This window comes from Pogoniulus pusillus, unplaced genomic scaffold (genome assembly GCF_015220805.1).
Source record: "Pogoniulus pusillus isolate bPogPus1 unplaced genomic scaffold, bPogPus1.pri scaffold_51_arrow_ctg1, whole genome shotgun sequence".
Taxonomy (NCBI): Eukaryota; Metazoa; Chordata; class Aves; order Piciformes; family Lybiidae; genus Pogoniulus; species Pogoniulus pusillus.
Window position 1 is genome coordinate 613065 of NW_026974710.1, and position 18147 is coordinate 631211.

The 18147-nt window shown below is 55.3% G+C and overlaps 1 protein-coding gene across 3 annotated transcripts; it reads right to left on the reverse strand.

The window, feature by feature from the left end:
* Nucleotides 1–10862: 10862 nt before the first annotated feature.
* LOC135174255 (gastrula zinc finger protein XlCGF26.1-like) lies at nt 10863–17561 on the reverse strand. Of its 3 annotated transcripts, XM_064141483.1 has the most exons (4): nt 17180–17561; nt 16193–16437; nt 13260–13345; nt 10863–12679 (listed from the first exon to the last, which is right to left on the reverse strand). In XM_064141483.1, exon 4 carries the CDS (start codon nt 12647–12649, stop codon nt 11192–11194), a length of 1458 nt encoding a protein of 485 aa, XP_063997553.1. In that variant the 5' UTR covers nt 12650–12679; nt 13260–13345; nt 16193–16437; nt 17180–17561; the 3' UTR covers nt 10863–11191. The 3 variants fall into 3 exon arrangements, with proteins under 3 accessions (XP_063997553.1, XP_063997552.1, XP_063997551.1); XM_064141482.1 differs by lacking the exon at nt 16193–16437; XM_064141481.1 differs by lacking the exon at nt 17180–17561 and having other exon boundaries at nt 16193–16584.
* Nucleotides 17562–18147: the final 586 nt, after the last annotated feature.

Genomic DNA, 18147 nt, shown 5'->3' on the forward strand with positions numbered 1-18147 from the left:
CCTGATCTCCTGTTTGATCATCTGGAAGGTGTTGTTGGAGCTGCCTCCTCCCTTGGGGCCAGGCTTTCCACAGCAGCTGCAGGTGGGGATCCTAAGGGGGAGGTAGATGATTTAAAGGCTTCCATTTCTCTTTTGGTTTGGTTTCTTTTTTCTCCTCTTTGACTTTAAAGCTATTTCCTGGTGCTTCAGCCCTGACACCTCCCTTCCAGCATGGTGCTGTGCTAGTTTGAAGCAGGCTAGAATGTTTTGGTGAGAAAAACTAGAGGACAGGCTATGGAAGGAAAACAATGGTGATGTCTCCTTCCCTCAGAGTCTTGCTGAAGAAGAATGTAAACATTAGATAACACTTTCGCCATTTTGTCCTCACTTTCTGGCTGCCTTCAGACTGAGCTACATCTCCCTAACCTCTCCTGCCACTAACCTTGCTTCTTAACCTCTTGGCTGAACCTCTGTTCTTCCTTAGGACTGGGGTAAGGTTGAGAGGGGCAGGGGGAATGTGCAGGGGTGGTTGAGAGCCCCTCCTGGGGACTCAGGTTTCTGGGAGGGGAGTTGTGTTTCTGTATTGTTTTTACCTTGTATATTTCTGTCTATAACTGTATAGACTGTAAATACCTGCTTGGATATTGTGCTAGCTGTAAATAAATAGCTTCATTTATATTCCCAGAGTCTGGCTGAGTCTAGTCTGGGTGTTTCTAAAGTGTGGGGGGGTGGGTAACAGCCAAACCACCACAGGTGCACAGTCACTCTCCTCCTGCCTGAAAGGCTCTTTGGCATTTACACAAGCGTTTGGAGCCTGACCTGTCCAGTCTCCATAAGATCCAAGCCGTGGCCGCCAGAAACTGTCAGCTTTGACCTTTTCCTTTGTCCACTCTTCCATACAAAAATTGACCATTTTAACCTTGTCCTTATCCTGCCTTTCTGGATACTATTTCCAGAGTGCTAAGTTAGCCCCCAGGGGCCTGTCTGGGGGAGTGTCTGTGGGTAGCCTCTTGCTCCCTTTCTTCCCAGGGCTGGTCTCTTTACCCGACCCTTGCCCCATTTCCCGAGCTCCACTCCTCCCTCACCAACTGCTTTGTCCCTCCACCGCCACTGCCCTCGCAGGAGGATGGGAATGTGGTCAGAAGGACTCTGCACTCACCTCACAAACCTGGACTGTGCAGCTCAAGCCTCAGCCACAGCCACTCCCTGACCTCAAAATCCACCCAACCAGACCATACCCACAGCCCTTTGCTGCTCCGAGGCTCCGTGCAGGAGAGCTCTGGGCAGCTGTGGCCATCAGCAGCTCCTCTTCCCTTGCCTTCAGTCTGTAATTCCTGGAGACTGGAACCTGCTCCCTCTGGCTCCTCCCAACTCCTCCTTTGGGCCGCCGCGATCGGCAGGGCGCCCCCATCCGGCTGTCCAGGGAGTCTCCACAGGCGAGGTTATCCCGGACGAGCCTCCAGGTGGGGAGAAACGAACTGACTGCAGTGTGGAGTGGGACAGGTTTGGTATGGGGTAAAGGCAAACAGCGCTGGGGGCAGAGCAAAGAGCAACCTTGCCAGAGGCACCCCCTGACAGCAGGTGGCAATGCTCACAGAGGGTCAGGACTAGAGAACATTGGGTGAGCTTGATGCATATTCCTGAATATTCTCTGACATCTTTGGGGCTTTTTACAGCACTTCCCCTACCCCCTGAGTCCTTCCAATGCAGACAGCAGCTGCTCTGCTTTACCAGCTGAACTTGCCCTCTGGTGTTTTTCTTGGACATCAATCAGAGGGGCCCTGGGTCCTGCAGCAGCCTTACCTTCATTTCTGGGCACCCTGGCAACTCCTAACAGCTCTGCCTCTCTTCTTACTTTGCAAATTAAGTCCCATGTTGTGCCAAAGCCAAATCTCCATGTATCACACAGCAAACGCAGCCTGGGGGGGCTGGGAGGGTGGTCGGGGGGGGCTGTGGCTCTGGGGGGTTCTGACACCTCCTGAATCTCTCTGCACAGCTCTGCAGAAGGCCCAGCATGAGGAGCAGGCACTGTGGGGTGAAGCCCAGGAGCTGAGGCAGGAGCACCCCTGGCTGCTGGCCCAGCACTGTCAGCTGCAGGCACTGACACTGGGGGAGGGCTAGAGCCCTGAACCCCTAAACAGCCTCCCCGGACCCCCTGTGCCCCCCCAGGCAGTCCATGCTGGACCCTGGCACAAGCAGGAGGAGCCAAACCCCAGCCCAAAATGCCCCCAGGAAAGCCACAACAGCAGCCTCAGACATCCAAGTGCCTCCCTGGCACCCCAAAGGACTAGAGGCTCACTGGGGTGCTGAGGGCAAGCTGGGCACACTGGGCACAGGGCTGGGGCTTGCTGAGGGCAGGGACAAAGGCAGAGCCCAGCTTGGGGGCACAGAGACACCTGCAGAGAGCAGGGCACAGCTCCATGCCCCAGGGCAGGCAGAGGCTGCCACCTGCCAAGTGTGGGCACCTCTGCCCAGCAAGCCCCTGCAGCCCCTGGGGCTGGAGCAGCAGGAGGTGCCCACTCATGTCCCTGAGGCCTTCTCCTGCCTGCTCTCAGCAGCTTCAGCTCCACCTGGCACACAAAAAGCCCCTGGAGCTAGCCTGGGGCCTGCTGCTGCTGCCTCTGCAGCCTGCACAGCTCTGCTCCTGCCAGCCACAGTCTGCCCTGTCCTGCTGGGGCCCAGCCTGTGCCCAGCTGCCTGCCTTGGCCTCTGCAGCCCTGCCAGGATGGCAGCAGGGAGCTCCTGCACCTGTCAGCAGCTGGGGGCTGAGCTTAACATCCACATTAGTCCCCCCAGCACTGCTGGCAGAGGGCTGGGGGCTGGCCACCCTGAGCAGGATGGCAAGGGAGCAGCTCTGGGCAGCTGCAGCCTCGACAGGTTGGAGCCTGGCACTGGGAGTGGAGGGTGGCAGAGGCCACGGCTGCACAGGGTGTGAGCAGATCAATGCTCTGCTGAGCTGAAGGGGGAAGTGGAAAGGGTTAGGGCTGGAAGGGAATGTGGGAGTTGGGCCTATGGCAGCAGGCTCTGCAGCCCCCCCTCTGTGCAGAGGGAGGTGACCCAAGGAACAAGGGGTAATGGACACAGCTGCCTGCCAGAAGGGGCAAAGGAAATCCCTTCCAGCCCCCCTCTCACCCACTCAGCTGCCTTTGCACAGCAGATATTGGGCACTAGAGGCTGAAGGGGGAAGTGAGTGAGAGAGAAGTGGGTTTGGAGGGAGCAGAGGCATCACCATCTCCATCGCCTCCTCCATCACCACCTGGGAGGGGGGGGGTGACTGAAGTAAATCAGCTGCCCCCTGGCATCAGAACCTGCACCCAAAAGAAGAAGAGGAGGGTGATTGCTCTTGATGGTTCCCTCCTGAAGGGAACAGAGGGGTCCCTATGCCTGCAGACACCTCCCACAGGGCAGGCTGCTGCCGCCCTGGGGCCCAGGGCAGGGCTGGTACCAGAAGGCTGCCTGCTGTAGTGCAGCTCTCTGCTTGCTGCCCCTTGATGGTTATACAGGCTGGGAATGAGGAGATTGATAACTGCATCAGTGCCATTGCTGAGGGCAGAGACAGACAGAGAGAGACCGAGAGAGACAGACAGAGCCTGCTCAGCAGGTTTGCTGCTGACACCAAGCTGGGAGTCTTGTCTGAGACAGCTGAAGGCTGTGAGGGCATCCAGAGAGCCCTGGAGAGACAGACCTGGGCACAGAGGCCTGGGCCAGCACAGCTGGGCACAGAGGCCTAGGCAGGCAGAGCTGGGCACAGGGCCCTCAGCAGGCAGACCTGGGCACAGAAGAACCAGATGAAGTTCACCAAGGCCAAGTGCAGACTCCTGCACCTGGGGAGCAATAATAAACTGCTGCAGTCCAGGCTGGAAGGTTACTGCTGGAGATCAGCCCTGGGAAGAGAGCCCTGGGGGTCCTGGTGAGTAACATCCCTGGCACAGCAATGTGCCCTGGGGGCTAAGAAGGCCAATGGATTCCTGGGGGGCATTCAGCAGAGTGTGTTCAGTAGATCAAGGGAGGTTCTCCTATCACTGTACTCTGTCCTGCTGAGAGCTCATCTTGAATACTGCCTTCAGTTTCGGGCTCCCCAATTGCAGAGGGACAGGGACTGTTGGAGAGGGTCCAAGAGAGGGCTGTAAGGATGATGAGGGGAGTGGAGGGCACTGCCTGATGAGGAGAGGCTGAGGGACCTGGGGCTCAGAGTCTGGAGAGGAGAAGCCTGAGAAGGGATTGGATAAATCATAGAACGAGTCAGGGCTGGAAGGGACCACAAGGACCACACAGTTACAACACCTGCCATGGGCAGGGACCTGTCCTGGGCCCATTAGTATGTGACATCTCTTCCTTGGTGGCCAGAAAAGTCATGTGCCCACCGAGCTAGGAACAGTTCACCTTTGTGTTTCCAGCCCAGGTCTATCTGGGAGATGTGGGCAGCCAGGTCAGCTTGGTGGTTGTGCTGTTGCTCTTCAGTGGCTTTGCTCTTGGGGATGTGAGCACTGATGTGTCTGATTTTAACTGGTAGTTTGTCCAGGTGTGCAGAAATGTCTTGCCAGAGGTCAGCAGCCCAAATAGGCTTCCCTTTTCTCTGCCAGTCATTTCTCTTCCACTCCTTCAGCCACCCCCATAAGGCATTTGCTACCATCCATGAGTCGGTGTAGATGTATAGCATTGGCCACTGCTCTCGTTCTGCAATGTCCAGGGCCAGCTGGATGGCTTTCACCTCAGCATACTGGCTGGATTCACCTTCTCCATCTTTTGCCTCTGCAACCCTGCGTGTGGGGTTCCAGACGGCAGCTTCCATCTCCGCTTGCTGCCTACCAGGCGGCAGGATCCATCTGTGAACAGAGCAGATGCCTTTTCCTCCTCAGGGAGGTCACTGTATGGGGGGGCTTCCTCAGCACGGGTCACTGCCTTCTCTTCTGCTGGCTTTCCAAAGTCAGTGCCCTCTGGCCAGTTGGTGATGACCTCCACAACGCCTGGGTGCTCGAGAGTCCCCATCCTAGCCCTCTGAGTTATCAGAGCCATCCACTTACTCCAAGTGGCATCTGTGGCATGGTGCGGAGTCGAACCCTTCCCTTTAAACATCCAAGTCAGGACTGGAAGCCTTGGAGCTAAAAGGAGTGGTGACTCCGTCCCAATCACCTCAGAGGCAGCTCTGACTCCCTCATAGGCAGCTGAGATTTCCTTCTCTGTGGGGGTATAATTGGCCTCTGAGCCTTTGTAAGCCTGCCATAGGCTCCAGCTAGGATCATTCTCTCCGGCTGCTGTGTAGAGAATGTTCTTAATCTCTGGGCCGGTTTGAACTGGTCCCAAGGCCATGGCATGGACCACCTCTCCTTTGATCTGGTTGAATGCTACCTGCTGCTCAGGTCCCCACCCAAAGTTATTTCTCTTCCTTGTAATGCCAAAGAGGGGTTTCACAATGTGGCTGTACCCAGGAATGTGCATCTTCCACAAGCCCACACACCCCAGGAAGGATTGTGTCTGCTTCTGGTCAGTGGTTCCACCATAGTGGCCACTTTATTCACCACATCCATAGGGATGTGGCCTTGGCCATCCTGCCAGCAAACTCCCAGGAACTGGATCTCTCTGGCAGGCCCTTTCACTTTGCTTCTCTTGATGGCAAAACCTGCATCCAACAGGATATTAATGATCTTCTCACCCTTCTGGAAGACCTCCTCTGCTGTCTCACCCCATACAATGATGTCATCAATGAACTGCAGGTGTTCAGGAGCTCCACCCTTCTCTAGTGCAGTCTGGATGATGCTGTGGCAGATTGTAGGGCTGTGCTTCCACCCTTGAGGCAGTCTGTTCCAGTGGTACTGGACTCCTCTCCAGGTGAAAGCAAACTGTGGCCTACATTCCTCTGCAACGGGGATGGAGAAGAAAGCATTAGCAATGTCAGTTGTGGCATACCATTTGGCCTCCTTCGTTTCCAGTTCATGCAGGAGCTCCAACATATCAGGCACGGCTGTGCTGATGGGAGGAGTCACTTCATTCAGGCCTCTGAAGTCCACAGTCAGTCTCCATTCCCCACTCTCCTTCTGCACTGGCCATATCGGGCTGTTGAAGGGCGAGTGGCTCTTGCTGATGCCAAGCTGCTGCTCCAGGCGGCCAATCAGCTGCTGTATGGGCAGCAGGGAGTCTGTTGGTGCGGTATTGCCTGCGATGAACTACACGAGAAGCAATAGGTAACTTGACATCTTCCACCTTGTGGGTGCCAACCACGGAAGGGTCATCTGACAAGCCAGGCATGACAGACAGCTGCTCTTTGTCTGCAGTCTCTACAGCTGCTATGCCAAATGCCCACTTGTTCCCTTTGGGGTCTTTAAAATACTCTTCTCGGAGAAAGTCGATCCCCAGGATGCAAGGTGCATCAGGGCCAGTTACTATGGAGTGCTTCTCCCACACATTCCCGGTGAGGCTTATCTCAGCCTGCAGCACAGTCAACTCCTGAGACCCTCCTGTGACTCCTGAGATTGTGAGTTTCTGTCCACCTACAACTGGAGGGTATCAGAGTGCACTGGGCACCAGTGTCTACCAAAGCTTGGTACTTCTCTGCTTCAGAAGTGGCAGGCCATTTCATAAACACATCCCAGTATACTCTGTTGTCCCTGTTCTCTGCCTGGATGGAGACAGGGCACCTGTTGGGAAATGGCTGAAGGATAGGGGACATGGGTCCCTAGAAGCTTTGTACAATCAAGTCTTTGACGTGAGGTCTGAGTGTACTGAAATGCAGTAAGGCGCAGTAGTGTATGTGATGAAGCTCAAAGGCATTTGTCCTTGAGCCTTCTGATAAACATCTTCAGCAGGACTGTGTCCAGATAGAAGGAGTAACTAACTTCAGCAGAAAACCACCAAGTAGGAGGGCCATGCAAATTCCAATCTTTAGATGTGCCAACCACTAAACAGCAGTACTAAAAGGCATTTTGGGTTCGCACTAACATGTACGCTTGTGCTCCGAGTAGAAAAGCCTGATGCTTGCTTTGGACTGTCTTGTAGCTAACTCATATTGAGTCGTCTCTTGACTTCCCTAAATTCTGCCTCCGCAGGCACCTCTAATGCTGAGCACTGTGACCACGAGGCACATGGACCTGAATTACTGGCAGGACCACCCCTTGGGTGAGAGGGTTGCCTGTGGCACACTGGAGGATTTATTCCCTGTGTTTGCCCCCTGCAGTTCCCTCACCCTGGCCCACAGAGCTGAGGTGGGCTGCCCATGCCATTTGTCTATGTTTTCCCCATGTTCACAGAGTGTTCTCTGCAGTGAGCCCCTAGGTGTGCCCCGTCTGGCTCGGACTGGTCTCCTACAAGGAGGAGAGGGAGTACGGCAGTGTGCGTTCCTAACAGCTGAGACCTGTCCCCATTCAGAAGGTGAAGAGTAATCATCCTCTGCCTTCTGCAGTTCAGAGACAGAGGCCTTCAGCTCATTCATCTCCTGGGTAAGGGTTTCCACAGCTGAGATCAGGGCCTTTCTGCAGACACTGTCTTCAGACTGCTTCAGGTCATTAACAAATTCCCTGACAGTTGGAAGGTTGTTGGGGTCTCTGCCAGTGTGTGTGCATATGTGGAAGGGGCACACTGGGTCAGTTTCTTTAAGAGGGCTGGCTTCATGTGGACATCATCAGGGTCCAGAGGCATTTGGCCATCTCCATAGACTATCTCCCATACAACCATTTGCCTCAGGTACGTGATCCCTGTTCCACATTTGTCCACTTAAGGGGGTGGAAGATCATGTCATCCTTGGAGGGGTATCTGCATCTCACAGCTGTGAGGAGTCTGGCCCAAAGTGTGTGGTTGCCATCCAGCCTCCCCAGCTCTTTACCTGCACCCCCATCCCTCAACAAGCACCCCAATTGCTTAGCTTCCCTCTGTTCTAAGTCCACAGCTTCTGCTTCTCCATCCCAGCAGCTCAAGAGCCAGGCTAAAAGAGATTGCCCATTGGCTCTGGCATACTCCTGACACAGTACATTTACATTCTGTAAAATAGTTCTGCTAAGTGCATCCAAGAACTTGTGTGGAGAGCTGTAAATAGGTTTGGGGGAATTATCTTTGTATGTACCAATAAATTATTAAATAACTTTTTAATCAGCCTCATTGCATTTCACCCCAAACTCAGATTTCAACTAGCCCCTTCAGAACAGCAGGGACACCCTATCCTAGAGCAGGCTGCCCACAGCCTCATCCAGCCTGGCCTTAAACACCTCCAGGGATGGGGCCTCAACCCCCTCCCTGGGCAACCCATTGAAGGCTCTCACCACTCTCATGCTGCAGAACTTCCTCCTCACCTCCAAGCTGACTCTCCCCACCTCCAGCTTTGCTCCATGCCCCCCAGTCCTGTCACTCCCTGAGAGCCTAAGAAGTCCCTCCCCAGCTTTTTTTGTAGCCCACTTCAGATCCTGGCAGGCCATAAGAAGGTTACCTGGGAGCCTCCTCTGCTCCAGCCTGCACAGTCCCAGCTCTTTCAGTCCGTATTCATAGCAGAGCTGCTGTGGCCATTTGAGCATCCTCCTGGCCCTGCTCTGGACACACTCCAGCATCTCCAAATCACTCTTGTCCCAGAGGCTCCAGATCTGGATGCAGTACTCCAGGTGGGGTCTCAGCAGAGCAGAGCAGAGCAGAGCAGAGGGGGATAGAACTGAATTAATTTTGAGTCTGTCAATGACAACAAGCAAGAAAGAAAGTTCTGCTGACCAGACATAAGAAAGACCCCGGGAGGAGAGCTGTGTGGGGTGCCCAGAGCAGAGAACCCTTCCAGACCACCAAGGTGGGTTGGAATGGGAGTGGTGAATGGGGAAATGCCTCTGGTAATGAACTCCCTGAAACAACTGTGACAACCCAGCCTCTGACTATGGATGTGCAGCTCTGCGGACAACAACTGTGGCTTGTACCAGCGTGGGGGGCAGGATGGATGGAGCCTTCCTGCCAGCACCCAGCACTGGGAGCAGACAGACTCCTGCAGAGCTCTGCAGAAGCCTTGTGGTTCATTTCACAGCACATCTCACAGACCCCTGCAGACCCTTACAAGCCTTTACAGATACCTACAGACCTCTGCAGATCCCTCCAAATCCCCACAGACCCTCACAGATACTTACAGACCCCTACAGACACTTCCAGAGCCCTCACAGATGCCTGCAGACTGCACAGGGTTAGCCCTCCTGGGGGGCAGTGATCTTGACCCTGATCCCAGGTGCTGTTGACCGCTCCCCAGGGGTGGGGCTGAGCACTCCCAGGGCTTGGTGCTTAGCCACTGCCTCTTCCTGCCTCAGACCCATCACAGCAGGGGCAGCTCCTCTTTGTCTCTCTTTGCTGCCTTCCCGCTCCCCAGCAATCTCCATTCCTGTTTCCTGCTTGTGATGAGCTGGGGCTGGACTCCTGCCACTGAGTCTGCTTCAGACTCCTGGCATCTTCCACTGCCCTTAGTTCAGGTGAGCTGAGCAAGAGCTCTTCCTTGTTTGCCAGCAGCCCCAGACAGCAGTCACAGGCTCCTCTGCCCAATGCTCTGTGGACAAGTGAAGGCAAGCAGCAGAGCTGTGCCCCTGGGGTGCCACTCTGCAATCAAGTTGCTGTGACTCATGGCACTCACACAGGAGGCAAGTCTCTCCCTCCCTGCTTGCACTGCCCTCAGCTCTCCCTGGTTTTGCACTGAGCTGCTCTCACCTGCACAGCCAGAGCTGCCTCCCACATCCCACAGCAGCCTGCATGAAAGCTCCCGTGGCAGCCTCAGCAGTGATGCCCACAGCATGCAGCACAGACCTCCCCTGCCACGTACTGCTGAAGGAGAGCCAATCAGAGAGCAAACAGCAGGTAAGTTCTGCCTAGAGAGAGAGATTTGCACTGGAATGGACTGACCAAGGGGGTGCTGGAGTGGCCTGGAGGTGTTCAAGCACAGCCTGGATGGGGCATTGAGTGCCATGCTCTGGTGATTGGATAGGGATGGGTGCTAGATTGGGCTGGGGGAGCTTGGAGCTTTCTTCCAGCATGCTTGAGTCTATGATTGGACAGGGCTGGGTGCTGGGTTGGACTGGGGGAGCTTGGAGCTGTTTTCCAGCCTGCTGGAGTCTCTGGGTCTCTAACAGAAGCTGAGACTGTGCAGGCTGCTGCCCATGGAACAGAGCTTTCACAAGCAGTGCTGAGCTCACACCACAAGGACAAAGACTGCAGATGGACATAGGAGGATGACTCCAGCTCTCTACCAGCAGTGGCCCCCTGCAATTTCAGCTCCCCCAGGGCTTCTATCAGGCAGACCTGAAGCTCCCTACAGGATTCCCATTGGGTCACCAGTGGCCACGATGCCTCCCAACAGCAATTGTATTGCCCCACCAGTGCCCTGCACTCATTGCACTCATCCTGCTGCAGCAGGCTCAAAGCTTAACTACTCTTTAGCTCAATCTGCTGCCTCAGGAGAGAAGGTTCTTGGCACTCCTCAGGCTCCTCAACACTCCAAGAAATCTCTGCCCACCTCTGGCTGCTGGAAAGCCTCAGAGCAGCCACAGATCAGCAGGGATCCAGCAGGAACACTGCTGAGCTAGGGAGAAGACCTTGGGAAGCCCCAGGGCCACTTACTGCAAACCTGAGAGAAGCTTTCCAGGGGTTTCCAAAGACCTCCCTGACATGTGCCCTACACTCTACAAAGATCCCCAAAGTCAAGCCTAGAACCCTCCAGACACCTCCCTCCCAAACACCTAAAATCCCTTGGCACCCGTGGAAAAAACCTTCTGAGATGCCCCTGAGACTACTCTTAGCAAGAGACTCTCAAGACTCTGCTAAGAACTTCACTTTGGTCTCCCCAGTCCAGGCGCAGGGCTCCAGCCCCGGCCCTTGGGAACAAATGTCCCAAACATTTGGGCACTGTGGGCAGCAAGGGCTAAAATAAAAGCCAAAAGACAAGATTTGGGTCACTGTGGGCTTTTATTGACACAACTGAGCATGGGCAGAGAGAGTCTAACTCCACAGAGACACAAAGAATAGGGGAAGAACCAGACAAATCCCTGCACAGCTCAGCCCAGCTCCAATGGCAGCTCTGGCTGTGCTGACTCAGCACTGCAATGATTCTCAGCAGCACTGATTGGTGCTCAGCAGGGCAGGAGGTGTTTGTTCCTGCTGGAGCCCCCAGCCTCTGAGAAATGCAGGTGGAAAAGAGGTGAATTTGGGTCAACCTGCTGGAAAGGCCTTCTTGGGGTGGGGGCACAATTACCCCAACAGACCCAGGGTGGGGCTATTAGTGCTTGCTCTGCAGCGTGGGTTGGTCCCCAATGTGGGTGCGGCAGTGGTGAAAAGTGAGACTGCGTCTGCTGGCGAAGCTCTTGCCACAGTGGGAGCAGGTGAAGGGCTTCTCACCAGTGTGGGTGCGGCGGTGGGAAGTGAGATGGCTGCTTTGCTTGAAGCTCTTGCCACAGGCAGAGCAAGTGAAGGGCTTCTCACCAGTGTGCACAAAACTGTGCCGGGTGAGGGCAGAGCTCTGGGTGAAGCTCTTGCCACAGTCAGAGCAGGTAAAGGGCTTCTCACCACTGTGGACACGACGGTGTCGGGCATGGGCAGATCGGTGGGTGAAGCTCTTGCCGCAGTCCCTGCAGCTGTAGGGTTTCTCACCGCTGTGGATGAGTCTGTGCTGGATGAAATGTGAGCTGGTGGTGAAGCTCTTGCCGCACTCTGTGCAGGGGTACAGGTGCTCTCTGGTGTGGGTGCGTCGGTGGAACGTGAAGCCAAGGCTGGTTTTGAAACTCTTGCCACAGTCCCCACAGCTGAAGAACTTCTCAGTGGTGTGCACACTGTGGTGCCGAGTGAGAGCAGACTTCCAAGTGAATCTCTTGCTGCAGTCAGCACAGCTGAAGGGCTTCTCGCCGGTGTGGGTTCGGTGGTGGACAATGAGACTGGAGCGCTGTGCAAATGTCTTGCCACAGTCAGCACAGCTGAAGAGTTTCTCACAGGTGTGGGCATGACGATGTTTGAGGTTAGAGCTCACTGTGAAGGTCTCACCACACCCAGTACAGCTGACACGCTTCTTGCCTGTGTGGATTCGGCGGTGTTTAGTTAGGCTGGAGAGCTGTGTGAATCTATTGCCACAGTCAGCACAGCTGAAAGGCCTCTCACCCGTGTGGATTCGGCAGTGGACAATGAGATGTGAGCGCATTCTGAATCTCTTGCCACAGTCAGCACACCTGAAGGGCTTCTCACCCGTGTGGGTTCGGCGGTGGGCAATGAGGTTAGAACGCTTTGTGAATCTCTTGCCACAGTCAACACAGCTGAAGGGCTTCTCGCCCGTGTGGCTTCGGCAGTGGACAATGAGGTCTGAGTGCCTTCTGAATCTCTTGTCACAGTTAGCACAGCTGAAGGGCCTCTCACTGGTGTGGGCTCGGCGGTGCTCAGTGAGACTGGAGCGCCGTGTGAAGGTATGCCCACACTCAGAGCACTGAAGCAGCTGCTTGACCAGCACAGAGGGGGCTAACATCAACCCATCCTCCGCCTCATATTCCTCCTCCTCATCTTCGTCATCTTCACTCTCATCATCCTCCTCATGCTCAATATCATCACAGTCATCATTCCCCTCATTGTTATCATTCTCTGTCTTGAAATCTTTCTCCTCCTCTTTCAGCAGGCTGCACTTGGCCTGCTCTATCTTACTCTCTCGGTGCTGCTTCTCCTCCCAGCTCTTGTCTGGATCCTTCTCTGAGGCCATGCTAGTGGAGGACGAGGTCACTGCTCTTACCTAGGGAAGATGGAAGCACCTGACCCCAGCACCTCAAACCCTGACATCCTGCCTGTCTCAATACAGCCTCTGACACCTCCCAACAACCACCATTCACCTGAGGCAAAGAACAGAGAGTGGCCCTCAAACTCCCACTTCTTGCCATAGGGTGGGGGCAGATATCCAATGCCTGTGCTGATATCCCAGGTGGTAGTGCTGAGACACCCTGGTCCTTACAGAGTGCTCCCAGACCCCTCTTTGCCAGCCCTGGGCTGCTGTCAGGTAGCTTCCTGCTCCAGACCCTGCCCTTTGATCCCTCCTGCTTCAGACAGGAGGCAGCAGTGCTGACCCAGGAAGATCAAACAACAACCTCCAACCCTCTCCCGCTCACATTGCACATCCTAGACCCAAACACAGCCTCCTTCCACACAACTGACCCCAACAAGCCTGGGTGTCCCCAGACTCCTACAGCAGAGGATGTCCCTTACAGCCCCAGTGGCATTGAAATGCAGGGGGTAGGAGGCTCTGCAGGGGGTTAGGATGTACCACATGGATGAACAGTCTGGGATCCTGCTGTTGGCCCCCACTCTGGGTTCTTTACCTGCTGGGCTCTTCACAGGGGAGCTCTTCAAACTCTGCTCTTCCCCAGCACAGAGGTACAGGGCTGCTGCAGAGAAGACACAGTCCCTGCCAGAGACAAGCAAAGGGCTCAGAGGAGAGGACTTACCTGCAAGGGATGGCTCAGCACTGCCCAGAACCATGCAGCAGAAATGGAGCTTGCAGCAAGCAGCTCCCAGGCCCAGCAACATGGGCACAGCAGACAGGGCTGCTGAACAGAGAAGAGCTGAACAAGTGCAGACTCAGCTCCTGGCCCAGCACACAACCTCCAGTAGACAGCTGCAGGGCACCAACACAGGACAGCTGCCTCCACACAGCCTCTCACAGGCCTTGGCTGCAGCCTCCTCCCACTGCCTGCCCAGGGCTCTCATGGCTGCACCTGCATTTCCTAGCACCTCTGCCCCCACCTCTTCTCCCTGGCCCTGCTCACAGACCACACCTCACTCTACTCAGTTCTGTCCTGCATGCAACTCTGCAACTCCTGCCAGCAGGGCCCAGCTCAGGGACAGCTCTCTGCTGACCACTCCTCAACAGGTGGGCAGAGAAGCCCTGAGGACACACAACAAGGGAGGTTCCTGCTCTCTGCAGATGCAGCAAAGGGGGAAGGGACTTGCTCAGCTTCTTGCAAAGCCTCTTCAGCCCTCACTCTGATGTGGAAGGAGGCTCTGACTCCTGGACACACCTCACACCTCCAGCACCATGCACACACAGGCAGCCTAAAGAGACTCAGTCCACAGGGTCTGGTTTCCTTCTCTCCCTGCCCATTTCTGGCAGCTTGCTCTTGGCTGCTCTCCTGCAGTTGCAATCCCACAGCCCCAACAGAAAAGAACGTTTGCTGTAAGGGCACAGTGCCCATGCTCTGTGGGCAAGCTCCCAGCTGACACATGCAGAGGTGCAGGACAATTCATTGCCTTCACCTCCTCAAATGCTGCCAGATTCTCTTCAACATCTCTCTGGGTGCCATGGACAGGGGCACTGAATGCAGCCTCAGCAAGTTTCCTGACCACACCAAGCTGTGTGGTGCAGCAGACAGGCTGGAGAGCAGGGATCCATCCAGAGTGACCTGGACAGGCTGCAGAGCTGGGCACAAGCCAACATCAGGAGGTTCAACAAGACCAAGCGCAGGCTCCTGCAGCTGGATTGAGGAAATGCCAAGCACAAATCCAGGCTGGGCAGTATCAGGCTGAAGGCAGGCCTGAGGAGAGAGACTTGGGGGTGCTGCTGGATGAGAAGCTCAACGTGAGCCAGCAGTGTGCACTTGCAGCCCAGAAAGTCAACCAGACCCTGGGATGCAGCAGAGGTTGTGTGGCCAGCAGGGCCAGGGAGGTGATTCTCTCTGTCTGCTCTGCTGAGACCCCACCTGGAGTACTGCATCCAGATCTGGAGCCCCTGGGACAAGAGGGATGCAGAGATGCTGGAGTGTGTCCAGAGCAGGGCCAGGAGGATGCTCAAATGGCCACAGCAGCTCTGCTATGAATACGGACTGAAAGAGCTGGGGCTGTGCAGGCTGGAGCAGAGGAGGCCCCAAGGTGACCTTCTTGTGGCCTGCCAGGATCTGAAGTGGGCTACAAAAAAGCTGGGGAGGGACTTCTTAGGCTCTCAGGGACAGGACTGGGGGGCATGGAGCAAAGCTGGAGGTGGGGAGAGTCAGCTTGGAGGTGAGGAGGAAGTTCTGCAGCATGAGAGTGGTGAGAGCCTTCAATGGGTTGCCCAGGGAAGGGGTTGAGGCCCCATCCCTGATGTTTAAGGCCAGGCTGGATGAGGCTGTGGGCAGCTTGATCTAGGGTAGGGTGTTCCAGGGCATGGCAGGGGGGCTGGCACTGGATGGTCCTTGTGGTCCCTTCCAACCCTGACTGACTCTATGATTTCCTGCACATACATTTTTCAGATGGGTGCTGATCTTGTGCTTTCTTTGGGGGAAACAAGGCCTAGTTCCTGCCTGACCATTCCCAGGCCCTTCCCTCATTCACAGCACATCCATGTCCCTGCTGTCTGTGGCCCTGTGTCCCCCACCTCTGCTGGGGTTGGAAGGGGGTGGAGAGGGAAATGTTGCAGCTGAGGAAGCATCTAAACAACTGGGATGAGAGCAGGAGCTCAAACATGGAAGGTCCTGAGACTAAGAGCCAGGAGGAGCTGGAGGCCTGAAAGAAGCAGCAACAGGCCAAGGAGGAAGGGTTACAGATGAGGGGTGGGGAGGGACCCTGCAGCCCCCTTGCACAGGAACTGATGAAGGGGGACAGAGGCAGTGAGAGTACAGGTGACTCCTGCCATAGAGTATGGGGTGGGGTGTGTGGGTAGGACCCCCAAGGGCCTGCTTGGGCAGTGGTGGATGCCAGGAGGTGTCAGGGGACTGTGCTGACCCAGGCAGGCTTTGGCTCTTTGTGCTTCCAGCCTCAGTTGCTGCCTCCACCCTTGTAATTAGGAGCCAGCCAGAGCCACAGAGATGCTGAACTAAGCCCTCCCACCCCCTGCAGTCTTCACCCTCCATCTCTCCATCCATTACTCCACAGGCACTCACTTTGTGCCCTATCAGAGTCCCCAGGGCCCGACCAAGGTCCCAGGCTCATCCACACACCCAGCATGGCCCAGCAGAGGGACCCAGAGCAGAGCACCCTGGAAAAAAAGTGGGAAGAGCTCAAGTGAGCAAGCTGCAGGGGTGGCCCAGGGGAACCTCCTGAGCTTCAATAACAGCAAGTGCAGGCTCCTGGACTGGAACAAGCCTCACAATCAGCACAGCCTGGGGGAGGAGCCACTAGGAAGCAGGCCTGAGGAAAAGGACTTGGGGGTGCTGGGGGACAAGGAGCTGGACAGGAGCAGGCAATGTCAGCCTGCAGCACACAAGGCCAATGGCAGCCTGGGCTGCACCAACAGCAGATGCAGAGAGCAGATTCTGACACTGCTCTGCTGACAGCTCACCTGCACTGCTGCATCCAGTCCTGGAGCCCTCAACACAGCAAGGACAGGGACCTGACTGACAGGGTCCAGAGGAGGCCATGAGAATGATCAGGGACTTGGAACAGCTCAGCTCTGAGGACAGGCTGAGGGAGATGAGGGTATTCAGCCTGGAGAAGAGAAGGCTCCAGGCACACCTAAGAGTGACCTTCCAGGGCTTGCACAGAGACTGCTCCCAAAGGCCTTCAGGGACAGCAGGAGGGCAATGGCTGCAAAGCAGAGCAGATGGAGATTGGATGGCAGGAATAAGTTCTGCACCACGAGGCTGCTGCAACACTGGAGAGTGGCCAGGGAGGGAGTTGAGTTCCCATCCCTGGATGTATTCAAGGTGAGGCTCAACAGGGCTTGGGGCAGCCTGGTCTAGTGCAGGATGTCCCTGACAACGGCAGGGGCTTGGACTCGATGACCTCTGCAGGTCCTTTCCAACCCAAACCATTCTATGGTTCCATGCTTCTAAATGCAGCTGCCAGGGAGAGGCAGAGGAGGAAACAGAGCAGCTGGAGGAGGACTGCTTTCCTACAGGCCTGCCCTGGGGTGTGTAGCAAAACAACAAGGAAGGTCAAAGCCCTCTTGCAACTGAAGCTGGCAAAGGAAGGAAAGCAGAAGAAGAAAGGCTTCTTCAAATCCATCAGTAGGAAAAGGAAGAACAGGGAAGGTGTGGGGGCAGTGCTGGACCAGGAGGCACCCTGAGAATTGAGGGTGCAGAGAAGGCAGAGCTGCTGAATGCCTTCTGGGCTTCACTCTTGACGCCTAAGGCTGAACTCTCCTATGGACTCCAGACCCTGGATGAAGGAGAGCAAACCTGCAGGAGGGAGTGCTCCCCACTGGTCAGTGCAGACTGGGTTAGGGATCAGTTGCTTGCTGGAGAGCATCTCAAGGCACTTGGAAGAGAAAAAGGTTATCGAGAGTAGTCAGCATAGATTTACCAAGGGACAGCCATGCTTCACTAACCTGAGAGCATTTTAGGATGCCATCACTGAATAGGTAGATTGAGGGAGAGCAGTGGATGGAGTCTGCCATGACATTTTAGTGAGCAACCTGAGCCAGTGTGGAAGAGCAGGCAGTGAGGTGGGTTAGGAATTGGTTGCATGATAGAGTTCAGAAGGTGGTGATCAACGGTGCCAGGTCCAGCTGGATAGTTGTGACCAGTGGTATCCCCCAGGGATCAGTGCTGGGGCCAGTCCTGTTCAATATCTTCATCAATGACACTGATGAGGGCATAGACAGAGTCTGCTCAGCAAGTTTGCTGCTGACACCAAGCTGGCAGGCTTGGCTGAGACAGCTGCAGGCTGTGCTGCCATCCAGAGAGCCCTGGGCAGACTGAGAGCTGGGCACAGAGGAACCAGGTGAAGTTCAACAAGGACAAGGGCAGAGTCCTGCACCTGCGGAGGAATAACAAACTGCACCAGTACAGGCTGGGAGGTGATCTGCTGCAGAGCAGCCCCAAGGAAAGGGACCTGGGGGTGCTGGTGGCTAACAAGTTACCCACGGCACATCAATGTGCCCTTGTGGCCAAGAAGGCCAATGGCATCCTGGGGTGAATTAGCAAGAGTGTGTGTCGTGGAGGGCCTGTAGGCCCGAAAATAGGCTTATTTATGCCTTGCCTAGACATGTTTTTCTGCCTAAACCAGAGGTAAACACATTAAATGGATAAAAGGGGCACAATAGGCCTGGTGCCACAAAGTCTGGCCTGCCTAGGACCCCTGATTATGTAATGTGTTTGTAAATATGTTGTGTAAGCCCCACACACCTAGCTCATGCTTCCCTGGTGTAAGCCCATGTGATTCCCATATTTGGGAAGTCCAGGCACTGTAGCATTCGGCTATTATGGTAATGTTTGGCTGACTGCCAACCTGATTGGTCATTCTAGTGGCCAAAGGGCCATTAATCTCGGCCCACATTTAATAAATAGGGGGACA